General features: G+C 40.2%; 1 protein-coding gene across 3 annotated transcripts in view; it reads left to right on the forward strand.

The window, feature by feature from the left end:
* Nucleotides 1-604: 604 nt before the first annotated feature.
* LOC120748901 (uncharacterized) overlaps nucleotides 605-23,180 on the forward strand; it is a 32,037-nt gene continuing 9,461 nt past the window's right edge. For 2 of the 3 annotated variants that reach the window (XM_040055841.2, XM_040055842.1), the window contains exons 1-13: nucleotides 605-726; nucleotides 1,565-1,631; nucleotides 5,180-5,244; nucleotides 6,184-6,211; nucleotides 8,076-8,105; nucleotides 9,115-9,161; nucleotides 9,731-9,770; nucleotides 11,889-11,947; nucleotides 13,080-13,178; nucleotides 13,918-13,978; nucleotides 17,106-17,152; nucleotides 17,724-17,763; nucleotides 20,596-20,654. In XM_040055841.2, coding sequence (XP_039911775.1) covers nucleotides 643-726; nucleotides 1,565-1,631; nucleotides 5,180-5,244; nucleotides 6,184-6,211; nucleotides 8,076-8,105; nucleotides 9,115-9,161; nucleotides 9,731-9,770; nucleotides 11,889-11,947; nucleotides 13,080-13,178; nucleotides 13,918-13,978; nucleotides 17,106-17,152; nucleotides 17,724-17,763; nucleotides 20,596-20,654 — 726 coding nt within the window. In that variant the 5' untranslated portion in view covers nucleotides 605-642. The remainder of the gene's footprint in view (nucleotides 727-1,564; nucleotides 1,632-5,179; nucleotides 5,245-6,183; nucleotides 6,212-8,075; nucleotides 8,106-9,114; nucleotides 9,162-9,730; nucleotides 9,771-11,888; nucleotides 11,948-13,079; nucleotides 13,179-13,917; nucleotides 13,979-17,105; nucleotides 17,153-17,723; nucleotides 17,764-20,595; nucleotides 20,655-23,180) is intronic. The other variant, XM_040055843.1, reaches the window with a different exon arrangement.

Below are 23,180 nucleotides of genomic sequence, written 5' to 3' on the forward strand. Positions count from 1 at the left end.
CCTCCTCAGAGGCCTCCAGCCCACAGCCTATGGAGGGACTGGGGAGGGCGTGACTGCCGGCCACTGAACACCAAATTCCCCAGCCCCGACTCCTCCGCCGTCCGTGCCGAATCCCACAGAGACAAAACGCTCCGTGAAGACTCTGCCAGGAGCTGCCCAAGCCGGAGAGAGCCCCGAGGCGCCTCTTTCCCCCGGGCGGCCCGGCCTGCCACTGCGTCACCGGCCTTGCGCCCAGGTAGCGCCGTGCGCCGCAACCAATGGGAGCCCGCGGCCAGCCGCTGCCGCTGGCCACGCAGCCAATGGGAGCCCGTGGCCGGCCGCTGCCGCTGTCCCCGCAGCCAATGGGAGCCCGCGACCAGCCGCTGTTGCCAGGTAGAACAGCGACCCCGCGCCGCGCCTGGCTTGGCGCCCAAAGCCAGGACTTGGAGGCGGGGTGACTGGCCACGCGCCTGCACCACTAGCCAATCAGACTACAAAGCCAGCCTATCATGCGCCTGGATTGGCTGCAGCCCCAGAACTGATTTAAGCAAGAGCCAATCGGAGGCGGTGAGCGGGGTGGGGCTCTGCGGTTTGAATCGTGGCGGGAGCGGCCGGCCGCGCTGGGGCGAGCGGGGTCGCTCAGCGGAGGGAGCGGCCCGCGCCATGGAGCGGGATGAGGCGGTGCAGGAGGGGCTGCGGCGCAACAACGCCCGCTTCATGGCCTCCATGAACAGCATCCTGGAGCGGGTGAGCTATGGGCCGGGGCGGCTGCGGGTTCCGGGCGCCGTCCTGAGGCAGGCGGGGAAGCGGGGACTGAGAGCAGCGGTGCCGGCTGTGCTGAGCCGCGCACTCCCGTGCCTTGGCAGGAGCGGGCTGGCAAGAGCCAGCTCCGGGAATACAGCCAGACAAGGGACACCTGAGACTGCCACTGCTGGATACGCGACTTAGTCACAAGTGCGAGCTGACTTGATAGTGTCCTTAACCCCGATTAGCTTGCGTCAGACGGGGGGTTTTCAATTAAACTACAGGAGCTGGGGGACTCCTTCTGTGAATCCTCCCTTGAGAGCCATTTTGTGTTTAAGATGTGGGAATCACCCTCCTCCGTGCAGAGACGCACGCCTTTATCCCGGGATTCAGTCTTTCCCGTTCGGGAGAGGTTTTGTGCTGCCTCCGGGCTGAATCTGGCTCTAGAAGCTTTTTCTCGACTAGTGGCACATTGGATGTTCTTACGTGTCATGAGTTGTTGGTCTTAGGTGGGGGCTGCTTTTAGTTTCTACCGTGGAAGTTTGGGTGAAACTCTAGGAGAGCGACCTGACTGCTTTTGAAAAGTCTCTGGAGTGCTGTTTTGGCGCTGCCTGGCTTAGGCATTGAGATTGAAAGGCTTGCACACACGCTTAAAATACACCGGTTTCCTCTACGAGTTAGTGTTTCAGGATGGCTGACTTCTAGCTTTAGCCAGTAAAACAACATAGTGATAACTTCATGTTTAGGATAAAACAAAAAATTGTACCAAAATATGTAAAACAGACGTTAAAGATATTGCTTTGATAGTTTGCGCTAATATGTAATGCATCTTTTTATTTAGTATAATCATCCTTTTGAAGATGACTTACTTGTTTCCATGGATACTCTCACTTATGATACACCTGAAGGTAAGAACTCCTTCAAGCTACAATATTTACTCTCTGTTTAGGCTTAGTAAAGCATGCAAGTGTTGGCGGCTACAGAATATTGAGGTGTGACAGGTACTGAATTTTATTCACTAAAGTATGACATTTCTTATGTAGGCTTTGGTATAAGGCCATGGGTTTATTCCTATGGGCACTTTTAGTCTGTTGCATGCTCCATTGCAGACAACAGTTATTAGCAAAATTCAGGATCAAAATGGTTAAAGTTTGGATGACTTGTAAGAAGACAAATCAGAATGGAGACGATAGAGAGGAAGCAAAGGCATGGAGGGAGACATTAGCAGGAGTTGATATGCATGAATGGATTGTATGTTTTCATTGCCACTCAGTATTCTGAATACTGCTCTGATAAGTTCTTGCTATGCCAAACATCAGGGTGGAGTAGGTAACTGTAACTTTTCACTGAATGTTCCCACATGGTTAGCATAAATCTAAACCATATGGGCCCATGACAATATTCATCCAGTTTTTCATTGTAATGGTCGATCCATTATAGAGCAATAATTCTTATGGAAAGCTTACTGAGGAAAAATAAGCTATTGTTTTAAAAATACATTTCTCAGGGTTTTAGTGGGACTTGTGGCTTTTCTAGGAAATTAAATGTTTCTGGCAGGTTGTATTATCGCTGAAGTGAGGATTATGATACCTTGTGGTTGATTGATGCTGGCTAAATGCCAGTGCACCTACAAAAAAAAAAAAAAAACATTCATTCTCCTCTGCTATAGTTGAGCAGAGGAGGTGGAAAGAACAATTAAAAAACTCATGAGGTGAGATAAGGATTAGGAGAAAAACACTTTAAAAGGTATGAAGAAAAATTTATTAATAGAATCATCAAAAAGATGATAATGAGACCTAAAACCTTTAGAATACTTTTCAGCCCAACTTTTTTTCTTTCTCACCAATAGCATAGGAAGACAAAAACATGGTGTTTTGGTCAGCATGTCACTTTTAAAATTTGTTTTTTCAGCTCATTTAGGGAGAGGGTTTTTTTGCTATGCCTTGGGGCCCTTTCTATGGGAGAGAGTTTTTTGTGGAATTTTTTTTTTCACATTTTTAAATTTTTTTAAATGCGATATTAATTTTTACTAATCACAGTCTCACCCGAAAACTGCTTCAACATTGGTCAGTGGGCAAAGCAGTCTTCTCACATCTGCTTTTCTCCCCTGGGCCATTAGTTCACAGGGTGTAATTTTTAAGGATGAGCTGTTCTAATATAAAAGCAAGGGTCCTCTCCCTCTATCTCTGGAAGTAAGGGTTCTCTCTCTCTCTCTGTTCAAGCCTCTCACCAGATCACAGCTTCTCAGCATTCACACGTTGTAGCGTGAGCACTTTTTTTTTCACGGGCTGTGGGTGAATTCTCCATCCTTCTATGCACTTCATGAATTACAGGGAAATAATTTGTAATATTATAGTCTTCACCACAGCTTGTAGAAGAATTTCAGCTCCGAGGCCCGGAGCACTTCTTCTTCTCCCCTCCCTCCTTTGCACCGGCTCTAATGTCACTATGCTGTTTTCTTCACCGTTCCCTTTTTTTCTGATTCGGGAGAGAATTGGTGTCTGTAGTGTCGTCTGTTCTCAAGTTCTAACAATTGAAAAAAATTTACAGAGCTCTGCAAATGTTAAAAGGTGAATCCCGTCCGGGCTCTGCGTCGGAGAATCGCTTGTTGTGTCTCTGGCTGCTGATCTCTCGGCCGGCTCCATTTCGCGCCTTTTCTTCATGTGGGGCGCCGAAAAGGAAAAGCAGCCGCCGCCCTTGGGTGGGCAGCGTGGCTGGCTCAAAGTGAATAAAGCCCATTGCGAGGCATGCCGAGGCGGCAGCGGCCAGTCTCGGCCGCGCAGCCCCCGCCACGTGGCTGCTCTCCGGCCTCGGGCTGGGCACGAAGCCGCTCCCGCCCGCCGAGGCCGCTCCCGGCGCCGGTGAGGGCCGCGCGGTGCCTCGCGGCGCCAGGAGGGCCGCCATCGGGAAAGGGACCGCCCGGGCCCCTCACTGCTCCTTGGAGACTGTTATGGACCATCAATAGCCAATCTGATAGAAAGTAACTTTGTTTCGCCATATTAAAAAATAACAACCTGAAGCCACCGCAATAAAAGAGACAACTTCGATCCCGGGTTATCGAAGCCGGGTGAATGTAGAGAGAGTCACGAATGAGCCAGTCTTCCGCCGTTCACAATCACCTAGATTCAGCGAGCGGGGGTTTTATACAGTTTTTCTTCCCTGAGGCAGTTTTATTGTTAATTCGTACCTGCCACGCATATTCATGTGTTTTCTTTCTCTGGCCGCTTGGCATTGAATGCTTCTTCTCAGCAGAATCGAGCGCTTGAATGGGGTTCCGAGAAGTTGGGATTGGGACGCTGATAGCGGCATCTCTGGGTCTTCCACTTCTAGACTGGTGTCGTGTGTTAACCACCGGAGAAGGCAGCGGACCCTCCCTTGATGGATGGGACATCTACTGTTTGGCCATTCCTTTCGGTTGTTAATTTGGACTCCACCCTGCAATTGTCTGGAACCTCTACAATTGCAAATTAGTCTCGGCAAGCAGAAAAGTTTCCACGGTTTTTGTGGAAACCTTCTGCTTGTAATACAGTTTATAGGTTATAACATATAAAACGCGAATTTATCTCAAAGCATATATCACAGAGACCATAGAGAAAGAGAGCTTTAAGGATTTTTTTTTTTTTTTTTTTTGGTTCTTACATGTATTGTCGTAGAGGCTTTACCAGTTTCTCTAGCTGGCTTAGCAGCATGCCTGTTCCCAGAGCCAGCCGGCGATTAGTTTTGTCAGGCATGGAAGAAGTTTTAGAGCTCTTCCCAGAAAATCACTTCCATGACTGTCTTTTTCTCTCTTCACCAAAAATCAAGCCCTATAAAAGCTACCACGTGCATAAATTGCTATATCAGTTCTTGTAAGTTGCCGGACAGACCTGGAAGTACAGCTGTGCACCAAAGGTTTTTACGGACTGGCAAGCTTACATTTCCTACACATTATCCCTTGGGAGTGGGGGGAAACATTCATAGAGTGCTGTAATAGACAGCTTTGGATTTCTAAAAGTTTGGTTATGCTTTTGGGTTAGTGACCTCTATGCAATATGGTATGAATAGGGTTCTCAGTCCTGTAGAGCCTTAATTATGGCTTTAATCAACTAACCTCAGATATCATGTAGTCTGCATTCATCAACTAAAACATAAAACTAAAAGCACTTGCCCTTTTTTCTGCTCTTGGCAGCATATAGGGCTGTAATGCTCTTTGCATTTTAGCTCAGTCTTGTTAGACTCAGCATGTGATTTTTTTTTTGCCTTGTCTGACTTCTCAATTAACTTGAATTGCCATATTCTTTTGGTTTGTTTTCCTCTAAATTTTTATTTCAGCAAATGTGGGGGAGACTGTTCAGATTTGATAATGCTTTGTTATTCTATAAATATGTTCTTCCTAAATATTTGTTGGAGTGTTATTCAGTATAGATGGTGTTATAAGAAAAGATGTGTTAATACTGTTACTTTTTGTTTTTTCTAGGACCAAAACAATGGGGGAGCATGTCAAGGAAGGAAGTCGAAAACTGGAAGAAGAAAATATTTAAGGTATTTAATAATATAGTCCTACCATGTAGCCAAAATTCAGCAATATTTCTTTGTGTATGTATAGATAGATAGGATTATATTCTAATCTTGTTGTGCCATATAATATTTTCAGAAGTATTAATGAGGTCAACATCTGCTTTAAAAAAGTGTTTTAGCACAGTTTTAAGATTTTCAGAGGTATCAGACTAAAATAGATGACCATTTCTCAGTGGTTAGCACCACTTGTACACCAGGAGAACTATTTTTAAATTGCTGTCTGTTGGGAATGTGTGGTTTTGGAACTCATGAGAATGTTTTCAGTGAAGTTAATGCATCGAATCAATTTATATTGGGTTCAGGTAATCAGCTCTTCAGTTCCACAAGGCTTCCTGGTTTCATCTTTAGTTTCTTATTCTTCCCCCCTGTGAAATAATGCCAGAGTAATTAAAGAATCTTCGCAGTCTCACCAGCCAGTGTGTCAGGTAAACCCATGGCTGGATGGTGTGCCTTGGGTTAACACAGAAGCTGTTCTGAACACCACAGAGTGAGGGGCATGAGGAGTGAAATTCAGTCCAAAGGAACGAGAGTGGATTTAATGGAGACCAAAACCAGGCTGTATTTATGGTTCCCTTTGCACTCCTGGTGAAACCTTGTGCACAGTCTACCAAGTATTGCTGCACAAGTTTCCCAACTAAATCCATTAAAGAAAGTGAGGGAAGTTCTCTGTCTTAGCCTCTTATGTGGGCCAAGGTATGTTTTTGCAGTGATTTCCCTAGCAACAGTAAGGGTAAAAGTGAATGATAGGTAAGTTTACTAGATACTTGTGGTTTTTCTGGCCTGGCCATGGGAAACCTGAAGAAATCAAATGTTTGTGTAGTTTTGGGCTATACCAAAGTAAATAAAGGCAATGGCTAAAATTATTTTGCTATTCTTAGTTTATTCTTTTTTTTTTTATTGCAGAGTAATAGACGAAGTCAAAGGACTAGAGGTAAAGTGTTAAAAAAAAAGGCTATAAATTATCTTATCCAAAAAGTCTAGACATTAAGGAAGATGCTCAGGTTCCTGCTAAACCCTTTAGGATACTCACTGGGTTTTGTGTGAGAAACCATCTAATAAATCAGCAATACTTATGTTAATAAGGATTCAGATATGTAATTTAAAATGTTTAAGATGAGTATATACAATATAATTCATGGTGATATCATAACAAGTTGCTTAAAATAAGAACCCCTTATCAATTAATCAAAGAGGTTTTTTTTTCTATTTGTTAGTTTTGTCAGATAATCATTGCATCTTAAAAATTCCAACACTGACTTACATGCATGTAGTAGAGAAATGAATGTTAACTTTTTAAGTATTACTCGGTAAGTGGGCATACTAAAAAATATGTACTAAAAGAATCTCATGGAGTTGCATAATGGGCTATCAAAAATGTAGTAGATTATTCAGTGTTCTCAATGAATCAGGATGTCTCCACAAAAAGGTAGCATACAGTTACTTCATTAGATATCAAAACAAGTCTGGACACCTAAGGGTAAAATGATTCAACTTAGGGGGGTGTGTGACACCTGAAAAGGAGCTGTATGTTCCACTAAAATATATATTTCTGCCTGGGTAAATGATGGAGGGGATTTTTTCCAGTGTAGTACTGTGAAGGTATGTTGGGCTCTGTTCTCTCAAGGTCTTGAAGTGGGGACTTTTTGGTGTTATTATGTGACATTCATCTGGGAAACTTTGATTTAGAATACCTGAGGACAAAGCTCTGCCTAGCACCTCTCTTCCTCCACAACACTACCAAAAACCCTGTCCATACAGTGGTCAGGAACAGGCTTTGAATCAGCCTAAGAAATTTCAAAGTAGAGCTGCGAAATAAGGGTCAGGTGTGAAAAGTTTCAGATGGTTGAGACCTTTCCCTCTTGCTCCATGTAGTTGATGGGGCCAAGCAGTACAAGTTTTGGCTACAGTCTGTGGTAAAGCTTGGAAAGAAAGTAAATATTTTTTCAAAGATACGATATGTGAAGTCTTTTAGAAGAAATATTTTACTCATCTTAGATGCTCTTAAAAAAAGTCATTTACCTGGAGTTGTTTAATGCTACGAAGTCTTGATCTTATTAATTTTAAATTTAGTGTACGGCATTACAGATGACAGGGAAGCAGAAAAAATGGGTAATATGTATTTTTGCACAACTTCTAATGTAACTTGAGAGAAGCATTATTTAATTTTATTTTAAGTTGTCCTAGGGGAGAAATTGTCTACCTAAATGTGAAAGTTGAGTGATCAGCTTTCCTTTTAAGAAAACAAGCCGGCATTGATTTGTATTTATACATGTTTATCTACATATTCCCTAAAAAATAGAATCTCATTGAATTTATTCAGCTTCAGAAAACCATATCTTGCTCTGACTTTTGTTCTTTGAAACACATGAGTAAACATTTGAACTGTCTGGTTGTGGTTGCTGTTAGCCTTAAAAAAAAAAAAAAAACCCAAACAAAAAAACAAGCAAAAAAATATCTATACACCTAAAATGCTCAACCAAATGAAGATATTTTTGACTATGGGTTATTAAAACTAAGGTACAAATTTTACTTACTCGTTTACCCTTAAGTTGACCTAAGAGTTTTCAATTAAGATACATAAAGCTTTGTGCTCTTAAGTGTGAACATTGAACATTAAACCAAATACCTATCAATGAAGCCCTCCCCTTGGAATATATCTAGTGTTTTTTCCAACTCAGACTTCTGAGTTTTGCTAGAGTTGAGTTTTACTATATTTGGATAGAATGTCCAGCACCGTCATCAAGTTTTACTGATTAAAATGACAATCCCTTGACTGCTGGGCTTTATTTTTTTAGGCAAGGCAGCTCTCAGGAAGGGAGGACCAGGTATGTTCCATTTCAGCCTCCAAGAGAAGTGATATTTCTGTCATATATTTGCCACTTGAAAGGGTTTCTTTCCCTGAGATATTTTTTTGAAAGAAGACTTCCTCTGTGGTGTTTCGTGGACCTTGCTCAGTAAGGGATTTCAAGTGGACAGTACTGTGTGCTGCTGATTTCCTGTGTTCCCAATCCAGATATGCTTGGAAAATGCGCTCTTCAGGTTCTAAAAAAATGCATTGTTTAGGAAGTGTTACAGTAGTGTTTTGCAAAATAATGAAGGTTAATTTCCAGAGAAGGTTACAGCCTTAAGCCAGACCCTTTAGTTATATGCTTGATGAAGTTTTTATGAGAGAGAGGGTTTATAGCCATTGGTTGGACTAATTGGTGCTTAATAATGATTATCAGTGGTCTGTGTCCAAACTTGAGGGAAACAAGGGGGATTTTTTTACAGCATTTGTCCTGTGCACTTTATTGGTTTACACTTGATTTAAGCAAATAGCGGAGGAGAGCATACCCTTGGTTAACTCTGAGATGATACCAGGTCGGGTTGACCGCTGACAAAGGTGTCTGCCAGATTTGGGCTAAAAGTTGAAGTAGAATTTGTTCAATTTCATGCAAAGAAGCTCAGAGTAATAGACTTATTTTGGAATAATCAAATGCTGAAGAGACAATTTTGAAAGCTGCTTGAGCCAATGCAGGGTATCACATTGTGCTGTAAATATAGCACACACCGTGCTAGAGGATATGCACAGGTGCCTTGAACATAAAGCACACAAAACAGGCACAAACCAGGTTTTCTGCACCATTCAACAGTGATGAGAAGTGTGCTGGAGTACTTTGGTTTGTGTTTTGTGGTAGGCCAGGGTGAGTCAGAAAAAGAAACCAATTACTGGAGCATCTGGGGAGAGGACATAGAGGGAAGAATAAAAGAAATTTGAAACAAAAATAACAAGAGAGGCTAAAAAAGTAATAGAACTTTTTTCCCCCCCCTCCCATTTGTGCTATGAAATATCAGAGGAACACAGCAGTGATTCTGAAGATGAAGACTCCACAGGACATCAGGTATGGGCGCCACATTGCATCTGTTCTTATGGAGTGTTCCCAGCCAGGCTGGAGGAGGCTTTGAGCAATCTGGCCATCCCAGAGGGGCTGGTACTAGGTGGTCTTCAAGGTCCCTTCCAACCCCAACCATCCTATGATGGTATGCCTGGGAAAGTGTATTTATGTAGTCAAAAGCTAACAAATTATTTATGAGCAGGTGTTTCTGCACCAGGATATCAGTCTTGGATGTCAGCTGAATTGTTTGGTGTTTTTGAAAGGGGAGTGAGAGCAGTTGGATATAGGCATCAAGTGCCTTTTTAGTTAGGTTAACATTGGGTCTAATATTTTTAATTATTATTTGTAATATCTGTGTAGTCTTGAATAGCATCTTTTGACTCAAAGAAAGTTTGTGTATGGATTTGTTAATAAAGATGGTGTGATTTGGATAGAGTTTGTGGAATAGAACCGTGTTTGTTTCACCACCAACCCCCCAAAAAAAATGTAGCAAGTAGCGAAAGCAGAAAAATTAATGGGGCAGTTACTAGAGCTTAAGTGACCTGGTATTAAAATTCCTTTCATGTGCGTTTAAGGAATCTTCTGAGAACACTGGTGTGGATTCATCTGATTCAGGTGGGTTTTTAAATTTACTACTTTTCTACCCTTTTTTATAAAGTTTTTGAGAAAATTGCAAATCACTTTTTCGTCACTTTCTAATACAGTAAAATGAGATTTTATGCATGTTCTGTAGCTTTTCAGCAGGTAGAGAATAGGAACAGCAAGGATCTGAGGTACAGATAGTTCGATGGCATCAATATTCATATTCCTCTTGGAAATTTCGGTCATGATTCCCTGATCCATGGGAAAGTCAGTGTGGAATATGTTCAGCTGTCCCTTCTTAGTGAAGAAAGGAACAGTGAAATAAAAACCTTGGCCTAGGTGTCAGTAGAAGTTTTCTTAGTAGTTAAAAGAGATAGATTCAGTATTAGGGGAGTGGTGAACAGTGGTTTGCAGTCAGTTGCAACAGTTCTTCTGTAGTGTTTATAATTGTTTTTCCATCAGTCTTGGGAAGTTTTTGGGGGAAGTTTTGACCTTATATTCCCCAATAATTATTTGATTGTGTTAATTAGTGGCTGCAGTTTTTGGATCCTTTTTTCTGTGTGTTTTTGGTTTTTTGTCGTTTTGTTGGGGGTTTTTTCAAATATTTTAAACTGGTATTATTCAGGTTTTTTGATTCCTGAGCAAATAAAAACTTGTACTGTTTTTCATAAATTAAGCTATGCTAGGCAGTAGCCAGCAGTTAATGGCTAAGAGAGCAGTTGCAGTAAAGTATGGTTAGATTGGGGTTTCAGTATTGTGGTATTAAATTAGCTTGTTCATGTGCATAGCTGCCTCTAAGGCTGATAGTTACTTCTCTGTTAAGGGAAATATTTCCCAGTATCATTTGAGAGGATAATTTCAAGTAAGTGTTTGAATGAGAAAATAATTTCTGCCAGTTTAAAAAGCATGACTTTTTTTATCCTCATCCTGCTCAATGAAACATCAGGAAAACATTTCAGCAGCATCTGTAGCTTGGCTTCTGTAAGTGTCCTTTGTCTTTTGCACTTGTGGGATGAATGAGTGAAGTGCTTCAGACCCTGGTATTTTCATAGCAGCATAGAATAAATGATCTCCTCCTATGAATGGTCTACGAAGAGACTGGAGAGCATTTGTAGAAACCTCCATGAGTTCCAGCGGTCTCCAAATACTGTGAGATGTAGAAATGAGATTCTATGGGATATGGGACTGGATTCCTCCCATAAAAAATGGAGTTCACTGTGGTGTTTGGGATGTGTGGTTCTTTGGCTTTTGATTGCTCTGGTGGAGTTGTTCCCTTTATCTCAAGAACCACCCATTTTTGTAGCAGTTGAGTCTGTTCATATTGATAAACGTTTCTGAAGCAATCTGACAGGTGCTACTGGAGGAAGATGATTGTATGGCAGAAAGAGTAATAGCAATTTCAGAATAGTCTGACAAGGCAGTGATGCCATAGGTGTCATAACCAGGATTTTTTTCACTAGTGGCTTCCACGGTTGTTATTCTCTCCTTTTTCCTTCCCTTTGGCGAGTCCAGGGGAATTCAGAAATGATGGTTTAAAATGCAGTCACATCTTCTATGCTCATGGGTGTCTGATTGTAGCCGATAATGAATTGGAAGGTCCAGAAAAGAAAAATATATTGTTGCAATTCATTCACAAAAATACCCATAGAATACCTAAGTACTGAGTTTAGAGATTTGGATTTTTTTTCTCATACTCACAAGTGTGCTTTATTTCTCACTTGGTGAGTTGTAAGGTGATCTTGACAATAGGAAGCTACTAAGAGAAAATCTGATGGAAAGTCCTTGCTGTCTTCGTTGGGATATTTAGGAATGTAGAAGGAATTATGAATTAATGAATTTCAAATCTTAGAGAGCCAGAAAAAGAGCTTTAAAAATAATTTCCTCTCTGCAATGTTTAATATCACTCTTAAAGAGCCAATTGCAAAGCAGTTTTCTTTACTCTTCTTTGCTCCACTCAAGTCATTTATGAACTCTCAAACCCTGCTTTTCAATTGCAATTGAAATGGAAATGCAGTACAGCTAAAATTTATAGTGTGGAAAAGTATTTTCCAGAATGAAAACAGTGTAGTCAAGCACTTGCCCAGTGTGTGTTTAAAAACATTTGTTTGGAATTCAACTAGATTTTATTTAATATTTACCTTCAAATTGCAGGTGAAGAGAGAGGTGATATGGGCTCAGTAAGAAGAAAACTTGAAGACATTCGGCTCCAGGTAAAAATTTGGGTGCCTAATGTAATGATTTTGTGTTCAACGGAAACTATTACCTATTTAAGGAGTTTACACATTCCTGATGAGTTGATACAGTCAGGAGAAGACATGATGTAGTCTGCATCTTAATGCACATTTTTAGTAAGTGAGGGGTTCAACAAACAGTGTCACAAAGACCAGTGGCTGGGGATATCATTATTGTCTTGGTCATACCAGCAGGCCAGAGAAAGCTGTGCAATGCACTGCATCAACAGGCAACCCTGAGAAAGGCTTTCATGGGTGAGGACAAAGAGTAACCAGGTGGACCATAAGGTGCAAACACTTCTAAAAGTTATGGTCACTCACCTGAGAGTCTGGCACACATAGGTAACATGACTTAAAGCAAATGGTAAATGTGAAGTAATGGCTGATATAACAAAGGCAGACTGGGATCTTCTGCTGTTGATTCCCAAACTAGGCTATGGCCAGGACTACCCAGAGCATTTACCTTGTCAAAGAGAAATAGAACACACTGTGTGTGCAGCCATTTCAATCCTGTGTTCTGCTTGCTCAAATACCATTACCAGAGGTGGGATTTACTTCCCTTACCCACTTAGCATAGTGCTAGTGTCCTCTCTCTGACAAGAGCTAATACATCCTGCTTAAGAAAGTGACAGTTTACCTAATGACTTGCCTTTTCTTACAGAATTGTCTTAGGTTTTACATAGTGGGTCATTGCAGAGTAGACCCTAATTTGTATATGAGTCCTCACAGGCAGTTAAGAATACATGTAAAGGTTTGTAGCTGTAATTATCACAGCTTTGTAACTATTTTCCTGTTTTTCTCTAGATGGGTGGTTTATTGGATTGTTTGTTTTTATCAGTGGATCTTAAAGGCAGTGTGTGTATTTCCCTGAAAATACTAGTTAATTAGTCTATTTTTTTATTTATCTTCACATGTGGTTCCTTCTTGGGATGTGAGGGTTATTTTTGTTTTTTGAGGGAGGTTTTGCATGAAATGTCTTCATTAAAAATAAGTTGATGCTGGTTGCATATCCTCATCTGAAAAATACTACTTTGCAGTAAATCTGAGTAATCTGTTTGGAGTTGTCTGTGCCAATAATTTCTGTGTTTTATTAATTTTATTTTCCTCTAAGAATCAGAAGGCGGATGATGGAGAAGGTCTAAAGAAAAAAAGAGTCCGAGTGGATGTGATAGTACAAGATGATGAGAGAAAAATTCCCAAATGGATAACGGTAAGATATTTCTCCTATTCTAAATTATTAGCAAGTTAGAATAAAATAAGAGCTCTTTAACTGGGTAGCACAAGGAATTCTAACACAACTTCTCTGTGCTTCTCCTATTGTTCTTCTGCTTGATATCTGTCTAAGTATTACAGAATCTTGGGGTTTTGACAGTAATGATATATAAGAAACAGAGCAAATGATTTACAGATTTTTTATTTTTTTTTTTTACTTTTATACTTTGTCCTTTGAACCTTGATGTGCAGGTTGATCTTTGAGCAGTAAGTTTTCCAAAATGCCTAAATCTGAGCCTCGTAGAGGAAAAAAAAGAATTAGCTTTGTATTGATTTGGATGGTGAGAAAGATCAGAGGTGAAATGTTATGATACAGGGTACAGCTCCCCTTTTCTGTTGGAATTGCTAGAGATGTCTAGGTTATTCAGGGGGGTGTGTGTATGTTTATCCATGGATAAATTGTTATATTTGGAGAAGGGATTAATACATGATATATAATATAAAAGTTGAAAGAATGTCAAATAGCTTTCCAAGATTAGACAAGTAACTCCTACAACTTGTTGCTGAAGTCTTAGACTAGATGTTTCCATTTTGTGAGAACTCTGCCTAGCCCCTAAAGACCCTAACTGTACATGACCCAGAAGAGGAGAGGGAGTCACAAGTAAGGTTTTGATGTTGTCTTTAACATGCAAAAACCTCAGCACGTTAGATTAGTTTTTTCTTTATTTGTTTTTCAGATTTCAGCTCCAAGGTCATCCAAAGATCGTCGTTTAACTTCAGCAGTGCAAGAACAGCTTGGTACAGTTAAATCTTCTGGCTTTTGGTCAAATATATTAGTTGCAAAATGTGGTTTTATTAAAATTCATTTTAAAAAAAAAATTCATTTCTTGTGAACACAAAGACATTATTTATCCAGCTCAAAAGTTCAAGAAGGCTGCATTTCAAAGGGAGGTTAGACTTGATTTTGCTTATGTGTTTGAAATGCATTTGAAAAACAGAAAATAAATAACTTGTGTACATAAAACCAGTTTTCCTTACGTAGCCTCAGGAACAAATATGCATAGTTACAAAATTCAGCAGCATTTAGCTCCCTTGAGAGCAATATTTTTTAGTTCTGCTTATTTTAATTTAAAGAATGTAATACACTGTCTTTGGGTCTGTTGGTAACTGGTAGTCAAAGTGGTACCTGCTAGTGAACTTCCTTCAGAAGCTTTCCAGACTTGCTGCAAGCCTGAGTTTTGGTATAAATTAGCACCCCATTTTAATTAATCAGAGAGGGTTTTTTTGTTGTATTTGTTTGTTTTGTCAGATAATGTTTGAATCTTGAAAACTCCAACACTGACTTAACATTCATTTCTCCACTACATGAATGTAGTTTTTTGAATATTACTCAGTAAGTGGGCATACTAAAAAATATGTACTAAAAGAATCTCATGAAGTTGCATAATGGGCTATCAAAAATGTAGTAGATTATTCAGTGTTCTCAATGAATCAGGTTGTCTCCACAAAAAGGTAGCATACAGTTACTTCATTAGATATCAAAACAAGTCTGGACACCAAAGGGTAAAATGATTCAACTTAGGGGGGTGTGTGACACCTGAAAAGGAGCTGTATGTTCCACTAAAATATATATTTCTGCCTGGGTAAATGATGGAGGGGATTTTTTCCAGTGTAGTACTGTGAAGGTATGTTGGGCTCTGTTCCCTGAAGGTCTTGAAGTGGGGACTTTTTGGTGTTATTATATGACATTCATCTGGGAAACTTTGATTTAGAACACCAGAGGACAAAGCTCTGCCTAGCACCTCTCTTCCTCCACAACACTACCAAAAACCCTGTCCATACAGTGGTCAGGAACAGGCTTTGAATCAGCCTAAGAAATTTCAAAGTAGAGCTGCGAAATAAGGGTCAGGTGTGAAAAGTTTCAGATGGTTGAGACCTTTCCCTCTTGCTCCATTTAGTTGATGGGGCCAAGCTGTACAAGTTTTGGCTACAGTCTGTGGTAAAGCTTGGAAAGAAAGTAAATATTTTTTCAAAGATACGATATGTGAAGTCTTTTAGAAGAAATATTTTACTCATCTTAGATGCTCTTAAAAAAAGTCATTTACCTGGAGTTGTTTAATGCTACAAAGTCTTGATCTTATTAATTTTAAATTTAGTGTACGGCATTACAGATGACAGGGTAGCAGAAAAAATGGGTAATATGTATTTTTGCACAACTTCTAATGTAACTTGAGAGAAGTATTATTTAATTTTATTTTAAGTTGTCCTAGGGGAGAAATTGTCTACCTAAATGCGAAAGTTGAGTGATCAGCTTTCCTTTTAAGAAAACAAGCCGGCATTGATTTGTATTTATACATGTTTATCTACATATTCCCTAAAAAATAGAATCTCATTGAATTTATTCAGCTTCAGAAAACCATATCTTGCTCTGACTTTTGTTCTTTGAAACACATGAGTAAACATTTGAACTGTCTGGTTGTGGTTGCTGTTAGCCTTAAAAAAAAAAAAAAAAAACCCAAACAAAAAACAAGCAAAAAAAATATCTATACACCTAAAATACTTAACCAAATGAAGATATTTTTGACTATGGGTTATTAAAACTAAGGTACAAATTTTACTTACTCGTTTACCCTTAAGTTGACCTAAGAGTTTTCAATTAAGGTACATAAAGCTTTGTGCTCTTAAGTGTGAACATTGAACATTAAACCAAATACCTATCAATGAAGCCCTCCCCTTGGAATATAAATACTGTTGTTTTTTCCAACTCAGACTTCTGAGTTTTGCTAGAGTTGAGTTTTACTATATTTGGATAGAATGTCCAGCACCATCATCAAGTTTTACTGATTAAAATGACAATCCCTTGACTGCTGGGCTTTATTTTTTTCGGCAAGGCAGCTCTCAGGAAGGGAGGACCAGGTATGTTCCATTTCAGCCTCCAAGAGAAGTGATATTTTTGTCATATATTTGCCACTTGAAATGGTTTCTTTCCCTGAGATATTTTTTTGAAAGAAGACTTCCTCTGTGGTGTTTCGTGGACCTTGCTCAGTAAGGGATTTCAAGTGGACAGTACTGTGTGCTTCTGATTTCCTGTGTTCCCAATCCAGATATGCTTGGAAAATGCGCTCTTCAGGTTCTAAAAAAATGCATTGTTTAGGAAGCGTTACAGTAGTGTTTTGCAAAATAATGAAGGTTAATTTCCAGAGAAGGTTACAGCCTTAAGCCAGACCCTTTAGTTACATGCTTGATGAAGTTTTTATGAGAGAGAGGGTTTATAGCCATTGGTTGGACTAATTGGTGCTTAATAATGATTATCAGTGGTCTGTGTCCAAACTTGAGGGAAACAAGGGGGATTTTTTTACAGCATTTGTCCTGTGCACTTTATTGGTTTACACTTGATTTAAGCAAATAGCGGAGGAGAGCATACCGTTGGTTAACTCTGAGATGATACCAGGTCGGGTTGACCACTGACAAAGGTGTCTGCCAGATTTGGGCTAAAAGTTGAAGTAGAATTTGTTCAATTTCATGCAAAGAAGCTCAGAGTAATAGACTTATTTTGGAATAATCAAATGCTGAAGAGACAATTTTGAAAGCTGCTTGAGCCAATGCAGGGTATCACACTGTGCTGTAAATATAGCACACACCGTGCTAGAGGATATGCACAGGTGCCTTGAACATAAAGCACACAAAACAGGCACAAACCAGGTTTTCTGCACCATTCAACAGTGATGAGAAGTGTGCTGGAGTACTTTGGTTTGTGTTTTGTAGTAGGCCAGGGTGAGTCAGAAAAAGAAACCAATTGCTAGAGCATCTGGGGAGAGGACATACAGGGAAGAATAAAAGAAATTTGAAACAAAAATAACAAGAGAGGCTAAAAAAGTAATAGAACTTTTTTCCCCCCCATCCCATTTGTGCTATGAAATATCAGAGGAACACAGCAGTGATTCTGAAGATGAAGACTCCACAGGACATCAGGTATGGGCGCCACATTGCATCTGTTCTTATGGAGTGTCCCCAGCCAGGCTGGAGGAGGCTTTGAGCAATCTGGCCATCCCAGAGGGGCTGGTACTAGGTGGTCTTCAAGGTCCCTTCCAACCCCAACCATCCTATGATGGTATGCCTGGGAAAGTGTATTTATGTAGTCAAAAGCTAACAAATTATTTATGAGCAGGTGTTTCTGCACCAGGATATCAGTCTTGGATGTCAGCTGAATTGTTTGGTGTTTTTGAAAGGGGAGTGAGAGCAGTTGCATATAGGCATCAAGTGCCTTTTTAGTTCAGCTAACATTGGGTCTAATATTTTTAATTATTATTTGTAATATCTGTGTAGTCTTGAATAGCATCTTTTGACTCAAAGAAAGTTTGTGTATGGATTTTTTTATAAAGATGGTGGGATTTGGACGGAGTTTGTGGAATAGAACTGTGTTTGTTTCACCACCAACCCCCCCCCAAAAAAATGTAGCAAGTAGTGAAAGCAGAAAAATTAATGGGGCAGTTACTAGAGCTTAAGTGACCTGGTATTAAAATTCCTTTCATGTGCATTTAAGGAATCTTCTGAGAACACTGGTGTGGATTCATCTGATTCAGGTGGGTTTTTAAATTTACTACTTATCTACCCTTTTTTTAAAATTTTTGAGAAAATTGCAAATCACTTTTTCATCACTTTCCAATACAGTAAAATGAGATTTTATGCATGTTCTGTAGCTTTTCAGCAGGTAGAGAATAGGAACAGCAAGGATCTGAGGTACAGATAGTTCGATGGCATCAATATTCATATTCCTCTTGGAAATTTCGGTCATGATTCCCTGATCCATGGGAAAGTCAGTGTGGAATATGTTCAGCTGTCCCTTCTTAGTGAAGAAAGGAACAGTGAAATAAAAACCTTGGCCTAGGTGTCAGTAGAAGTTTTCTTAGTAGTTAAAAGAGATAGATTCAGTATTAGGGGAGTGGTGAACAGTGGTTTGCAGTCAGTTGCAACAGTTCTTCTGTAGTGTTTATAATTGTTTTTCCATCAGACTTAGGAAGTTTTTTTGGGGAAGTTTTGACCTTATATTCCCCAATAATTATTTGATTGTGTTAATTAGTGGCTGCAGTTTTTGGATCTTTTTTTCTGTGTGTTTTTGGTTTTTTGTCGTTTTGTTGGGGGTTTTTTCAAATATTTTAAACTGGTATTATTCAGCTTTTTTGATTCCTGAGCAAATAAAAACTTGTACTGTTTTTCATAAATTAAGCTATGCTAGGCAGTAGCCAGCAGTTAATGGCTAAGAGAGCAGTTGCAGTAAAGTATGGTTAGATTGGGGTTTCAGTATTGTGGTATTAAATTAGCTTGTTCATGTGCATAGCTGCCTCTAAGGCTGACAGTTACTTCTCTGTTAAGGGAAATATTTCCCAGTATCATTTGAGAGGATAATTTCAAGTAAGTGTTTGAATGAGAAAATAATTTCTGCCAGTTTAAAAAGCATGACTTTTTTTATCCTCATCCTGCTCAATGAAACATCAGGAAAACATTTCAGCAGCATCTGTAGCTTGGCTTCTGTAAGTGTCCTTTGTCTTTTGCACTTGTGGGATGAATGAGTGAAGTGCTTCAGACCCTGGTATTTTCATAGCAGCATAGAATAAATGATATCCTCTTATGAATGGTCTACGAAGAGACTGGAGAGCATTTGTATAAACCTCCGTGAGTTCCAGCGGTCTCCAAATACTGTAAGATTTAGAAATGAGATTCTATGGGATATGGGACTGGATTCCTCCCATAAAAAATGGAGTTCACTGTGGTGTTTGGGATGTGTGGTTCTTTGGTTCTTTTGTTTGTTCTGGTGGATGTTTTCAGGGCTTTTTTCCTTGGATCACTTTTGGTGGTTTTTTTCATATATGAAGGGTGGGTTTTTTCATATATGCACGAATAGGGCATACGAGCTTAAGGAAAAAATCTATCTTTAGCTGGTTTAGCTAAAATTTTTGGTTTGGCAGGTGTTTTCCATTTTTAATATTCATACAGAGTACTTCACACTTATCAGTGATTCCAGGGTTTCTTCCAGGGGTTGTACTCTATTTGTGTATAAAATGCATGCATGTGTATTGTATTATTATAAAACAGACTTGTGTTGGGAGTATGCCAAGACTGTCTGCAGCAGGTAAAAAGTCAAGTGGAACAGCTCTTACCTGGACCTGCAAGTATTAGTCTGTCCTTAATGGTAAAAGTTTCTAGTCTTTCCCCATTCTGTTCTGCCTTTGGGGCGCAAAAGTGTTATTGAATTTCCCGTTTGGCTTTTAAAGACACTTTTAGATTCCCTGGGGAAAATACTTTTATTTTTCCATTGTGTGCCATGGCCCTCTGCTAAAAAATCTGGAGTTTTGGTGATTTGGACACTGGATTGCGGGTATATTGAAGATATACTTGCATTAGTTTATTGAGGCTTCACATTTAGGAGAATATTCCTTCCACCTGTATCCAAATCATCTGCTTCTTTGATACAAGCTGTTTTCTAATAATTTATAATTGGTGTGATGGAGGCAACCATTCCTGGACACAGGAGTTGTTCCCTTTATCTCAAGAACTACCCATTTTTGTAGCAGTTGAGTCTGTTCATATTGATAAACGTTTCTGAAGCAATCTGACAGGTGCTACTGGAGGAAGATGATTGTATGGCAGAAAGAGTAATAGCAATTTCAGAATAGTCTGACAAGGCAGTGATGCCATAGGTGTCATAACCAGGATTTTTTTACTTGTGGCTTCCAGGGTTATTCTCCTCTCCTTTTTCCTTCCCTTTGGTGAGTCCAGGGGAATTCAGAAATGATGGTTTAAAATGCAGTCACATCTTCTGTGCTCGTGGGTGTCTGATTGTAGCCAATAATGAATTGGAAGGTCCAGAAAAGAAAAGTATATTGTTGCAATTCATTCACAAAAATACCCATAGAATACCTAAGAACTGAGTTAAAAGATTTGGATTTTGTTTTCATACTCTCAAGTGTGCCTTATTTCTCACTTGGTGAGTTGTAAGGTGGTCCTGACAATAGGCAGCTGCTATGAGAAAGTGTGATGGAAAGTCCTTGCTGTCTTTGTTGGGTTTTTTAGGAATGTAGCAGGAATTATGAATTAATGAATTTCAAATCTTAGAGAGCCAGAAAAAGAGCTTTAAAAATAATTTCCTCTCTGCAATGTTTAATATCACTCTTAAAGAGCCAATTGCAAAGCAGTTTTCTTTACTCTTCTTTGCTCCACTCAAGTCATTTATGAACTCTCAAACCCTGCTTTTCAATTGGAATTGAAATGGAAATGCAGTACAGCTAAAATTTATAGTGTGGAAAAGTATTTTCCAGAATGAAAACAGTGTAGTCAAGCACTTGCCCAGTGTGTGTTTAAAAACATTTGTTTGGAATTCAACTAGATTTTATTTAATATTTACCTTCAAATTGCAGGTGAAGAGAGAGGTGATATGGGCTCAGTAAGAAGAAAACTTGAAGACATTCGGCTCCAGGTAAAAATTTGGGTGCCTAATGTAATGATTTTGTGTTCAACGGAAACTATTACCTATTTAAGGAGTTTACACATTCCTGATGAGTTGATACAGTCAGCAGAAGACATGATGTAGTCTGCATCTTAATGCACATTTTTAGTAAGTGAGGGGTTCAACAAACAGTGTCACAAAGACCAGTGGCTGGGGATATCATTATTGTCTTGGTCATACCAGCAGGCCAGAGAAAGCAGTACAATGCACTGCATCAACAGGCAACCCTGAGAAAGGCTTTCATGGGTGAGGACAAAGAGTAACCAGGTGGACCATAAGGTGCAATCACTTCTAAAAGTTATGGTCACTCACCTGAGAGTCTGGCACACATAGGTAACATGACTTAAAGCAAATGGTAAATGTGAAGTAATGGCTGATATAACAAAGGCAGACTGGGATCTTCTGCTGTTGATTCCCAAACTAGGCTATGGCCAGGACTACCCAGAGCATTTACCTTGTCAAAGAGAAATAGAACACACTGTGTGTGCAGCCATTTCAATCCTGTGTTCTGCTTGCTCAAATACAATTACCAGAGGTGGGATTTACTTCCCTTACCCGTTTAGCGTAGTGCTAGTGTCCTCTCTCTGACAAGAGCTAATACATCCTGCTTAAGAAAGTGACAGTTTACCTAATGACTTGCCTTTTCTTACAGAATTGTCTTAGGTTTTACATAGTGGGTCATTGCAGAGTAGACCCTAATTTGTATATGAGTCCTCACAGGCAGTTAAGAATACATGTAAAGGTTTGTAGCTGTAATTATCACAGCTTTGTAACTATTTTCCTGTTTTTTCTTTATTTGGGTGGTTTATTGGATTGTTTGCTTTTATCAGTGGATCTTTAAGGCATTGTAGTGGTTCTTTTGAGAGAACAGGCGACTGTTGATGGCAAAAGGCAAGAGTCTGCTCTTTGTCCGGTGTTTTTTATGGCTTTATTTATTCCAGAGCCCAGTAGCTCCTTCCTTGTCCCTGTCCTGATCCAAAGAGTCCACACCCCCCCCTTTCTCCCAGGGCTTTTATCCAGGGGGCAGACCCGAGAGGCAGGGACAAGCCGCTACCCAATCATGGATAAGGTGGGAGTGGAACAGAGTTGGGTTACATTCCAGTGTGGGAGGTTGGGCGGGGTCGAGCAGGGACAAACCATGTGTTACATTTTCCGGGGAACAGAAGAAACATTACAATACCCAATATAAAAATGAAATACCATATAAACCCAATTAATGCACTGCAATATCTCCCTCTTTCTCATTAAATTGAGAAGAAGGAAGGCTCAGTCCGTGGGAGATGCTCAGAGTTTGGATTTTGAGTACCTTTAAAGCTGAAAAAGAAAAAAATTACTTTTAGTGCAAACAAACTGTCCAGAAAAACACTGTTAAGGGAAAAGGATAATTAGAAGGAGAGGGTTTGGCGCTTTCTCCTCCTCCAGGCAGCACTGGCCACTTGTGGGGCTTCTGCAGGTGGCTTTGCACTTTCAGGGATAAAAGGTTTCACCCACTCGGCTGGCACCCACTTGAGACTGGGGGTAGTGGATACATAGTTGTACCCACGACCCCAGGTGACTTGATCATGAGGACTTTTTGTTTCCCGGGTTGCTGGATCCTTTATTGTTACATCCGGTGACTTCTGTTAAAAGGCAGAACTGGTTAAAGTAGGATTGGTTAATTTAACATTTGCATTCTTTAGTTTTTTTCTCCCCCCTCCTTGGACTTGCCCCGTTTGTGTTGGCATGCTGGGCAAGCTGGTGCTCACCTTTTAGTTTTTTGAAAGGTTCTCTTTGGGCCCCCAAGACACCCCCACCCCCATCATCCCAAAAGTCCAGAAATTGTCTCTTTAAAGGGCATTGAGATGCCCAGTGTCCAGCCTGATCGCACAGGAGACACAGTGTTCTTCTCTTGGGCAGTGGCCGTGGCACAAGCACAGGAGGCACCGTGTCTGCAGCAGCGGCTCTTTGCAGTGGCTTGACTCTGGAACTGTGGTTTTGGTGAGCTGTCATGAAGGGAACCTTCCTGGCACACACCTGGAGCATGTCATCTAAGGTTGGAGTCGGTTCCATGGGCAGGCTGAGGATAGCTGCCTTGCGCTGTTCGTCTGCATCAGCCAGAGCCATTTCCTCCAGGACTTGTTCCCGGGCTCCTTCTTCCTTAACCTCTAACTCGATAGCTTGGTTTAATCATTCCACAAATGCCACAAAAGGTTCTGATGGAAGCAAAGGAATTTCCTGAGCCTGCTTGAGGGCTGAGACCCATTCATTATCACCACATAGATGTTCTAATCAAACTGGCAAATTATTATTATCAGCTGTTTCAGGATTTTGCCAAAGCTCCAGAAGTAAATCTGTTTGGAGGTTAAAGGGAACTATAGGATTCCCTGCTAAATTTGCTTTTAAAAGGTTGCAAAAGTATTCACTTTCATATCCAAAATCGATCTTGAGCTCTGCATAAATCCTGAATTGTTTCCTGGGGGAAGGGGTCTCAATCACCATGGACAACACCCGCCCTTT

Source organism: Hirundo rustica, chromosome 2, assembly GCF_015227805.2.
Source record: "Hirundo rustica isolate bHirRus1 chromosome 2, bHirRus1.pri.v3, whole genome shotgun sequence".
NCBI lineage: Eukaryota > Metazoa > Chordata > Aves > Passeriformes > Hirundinidae > Hirundo > Hirundo rustica.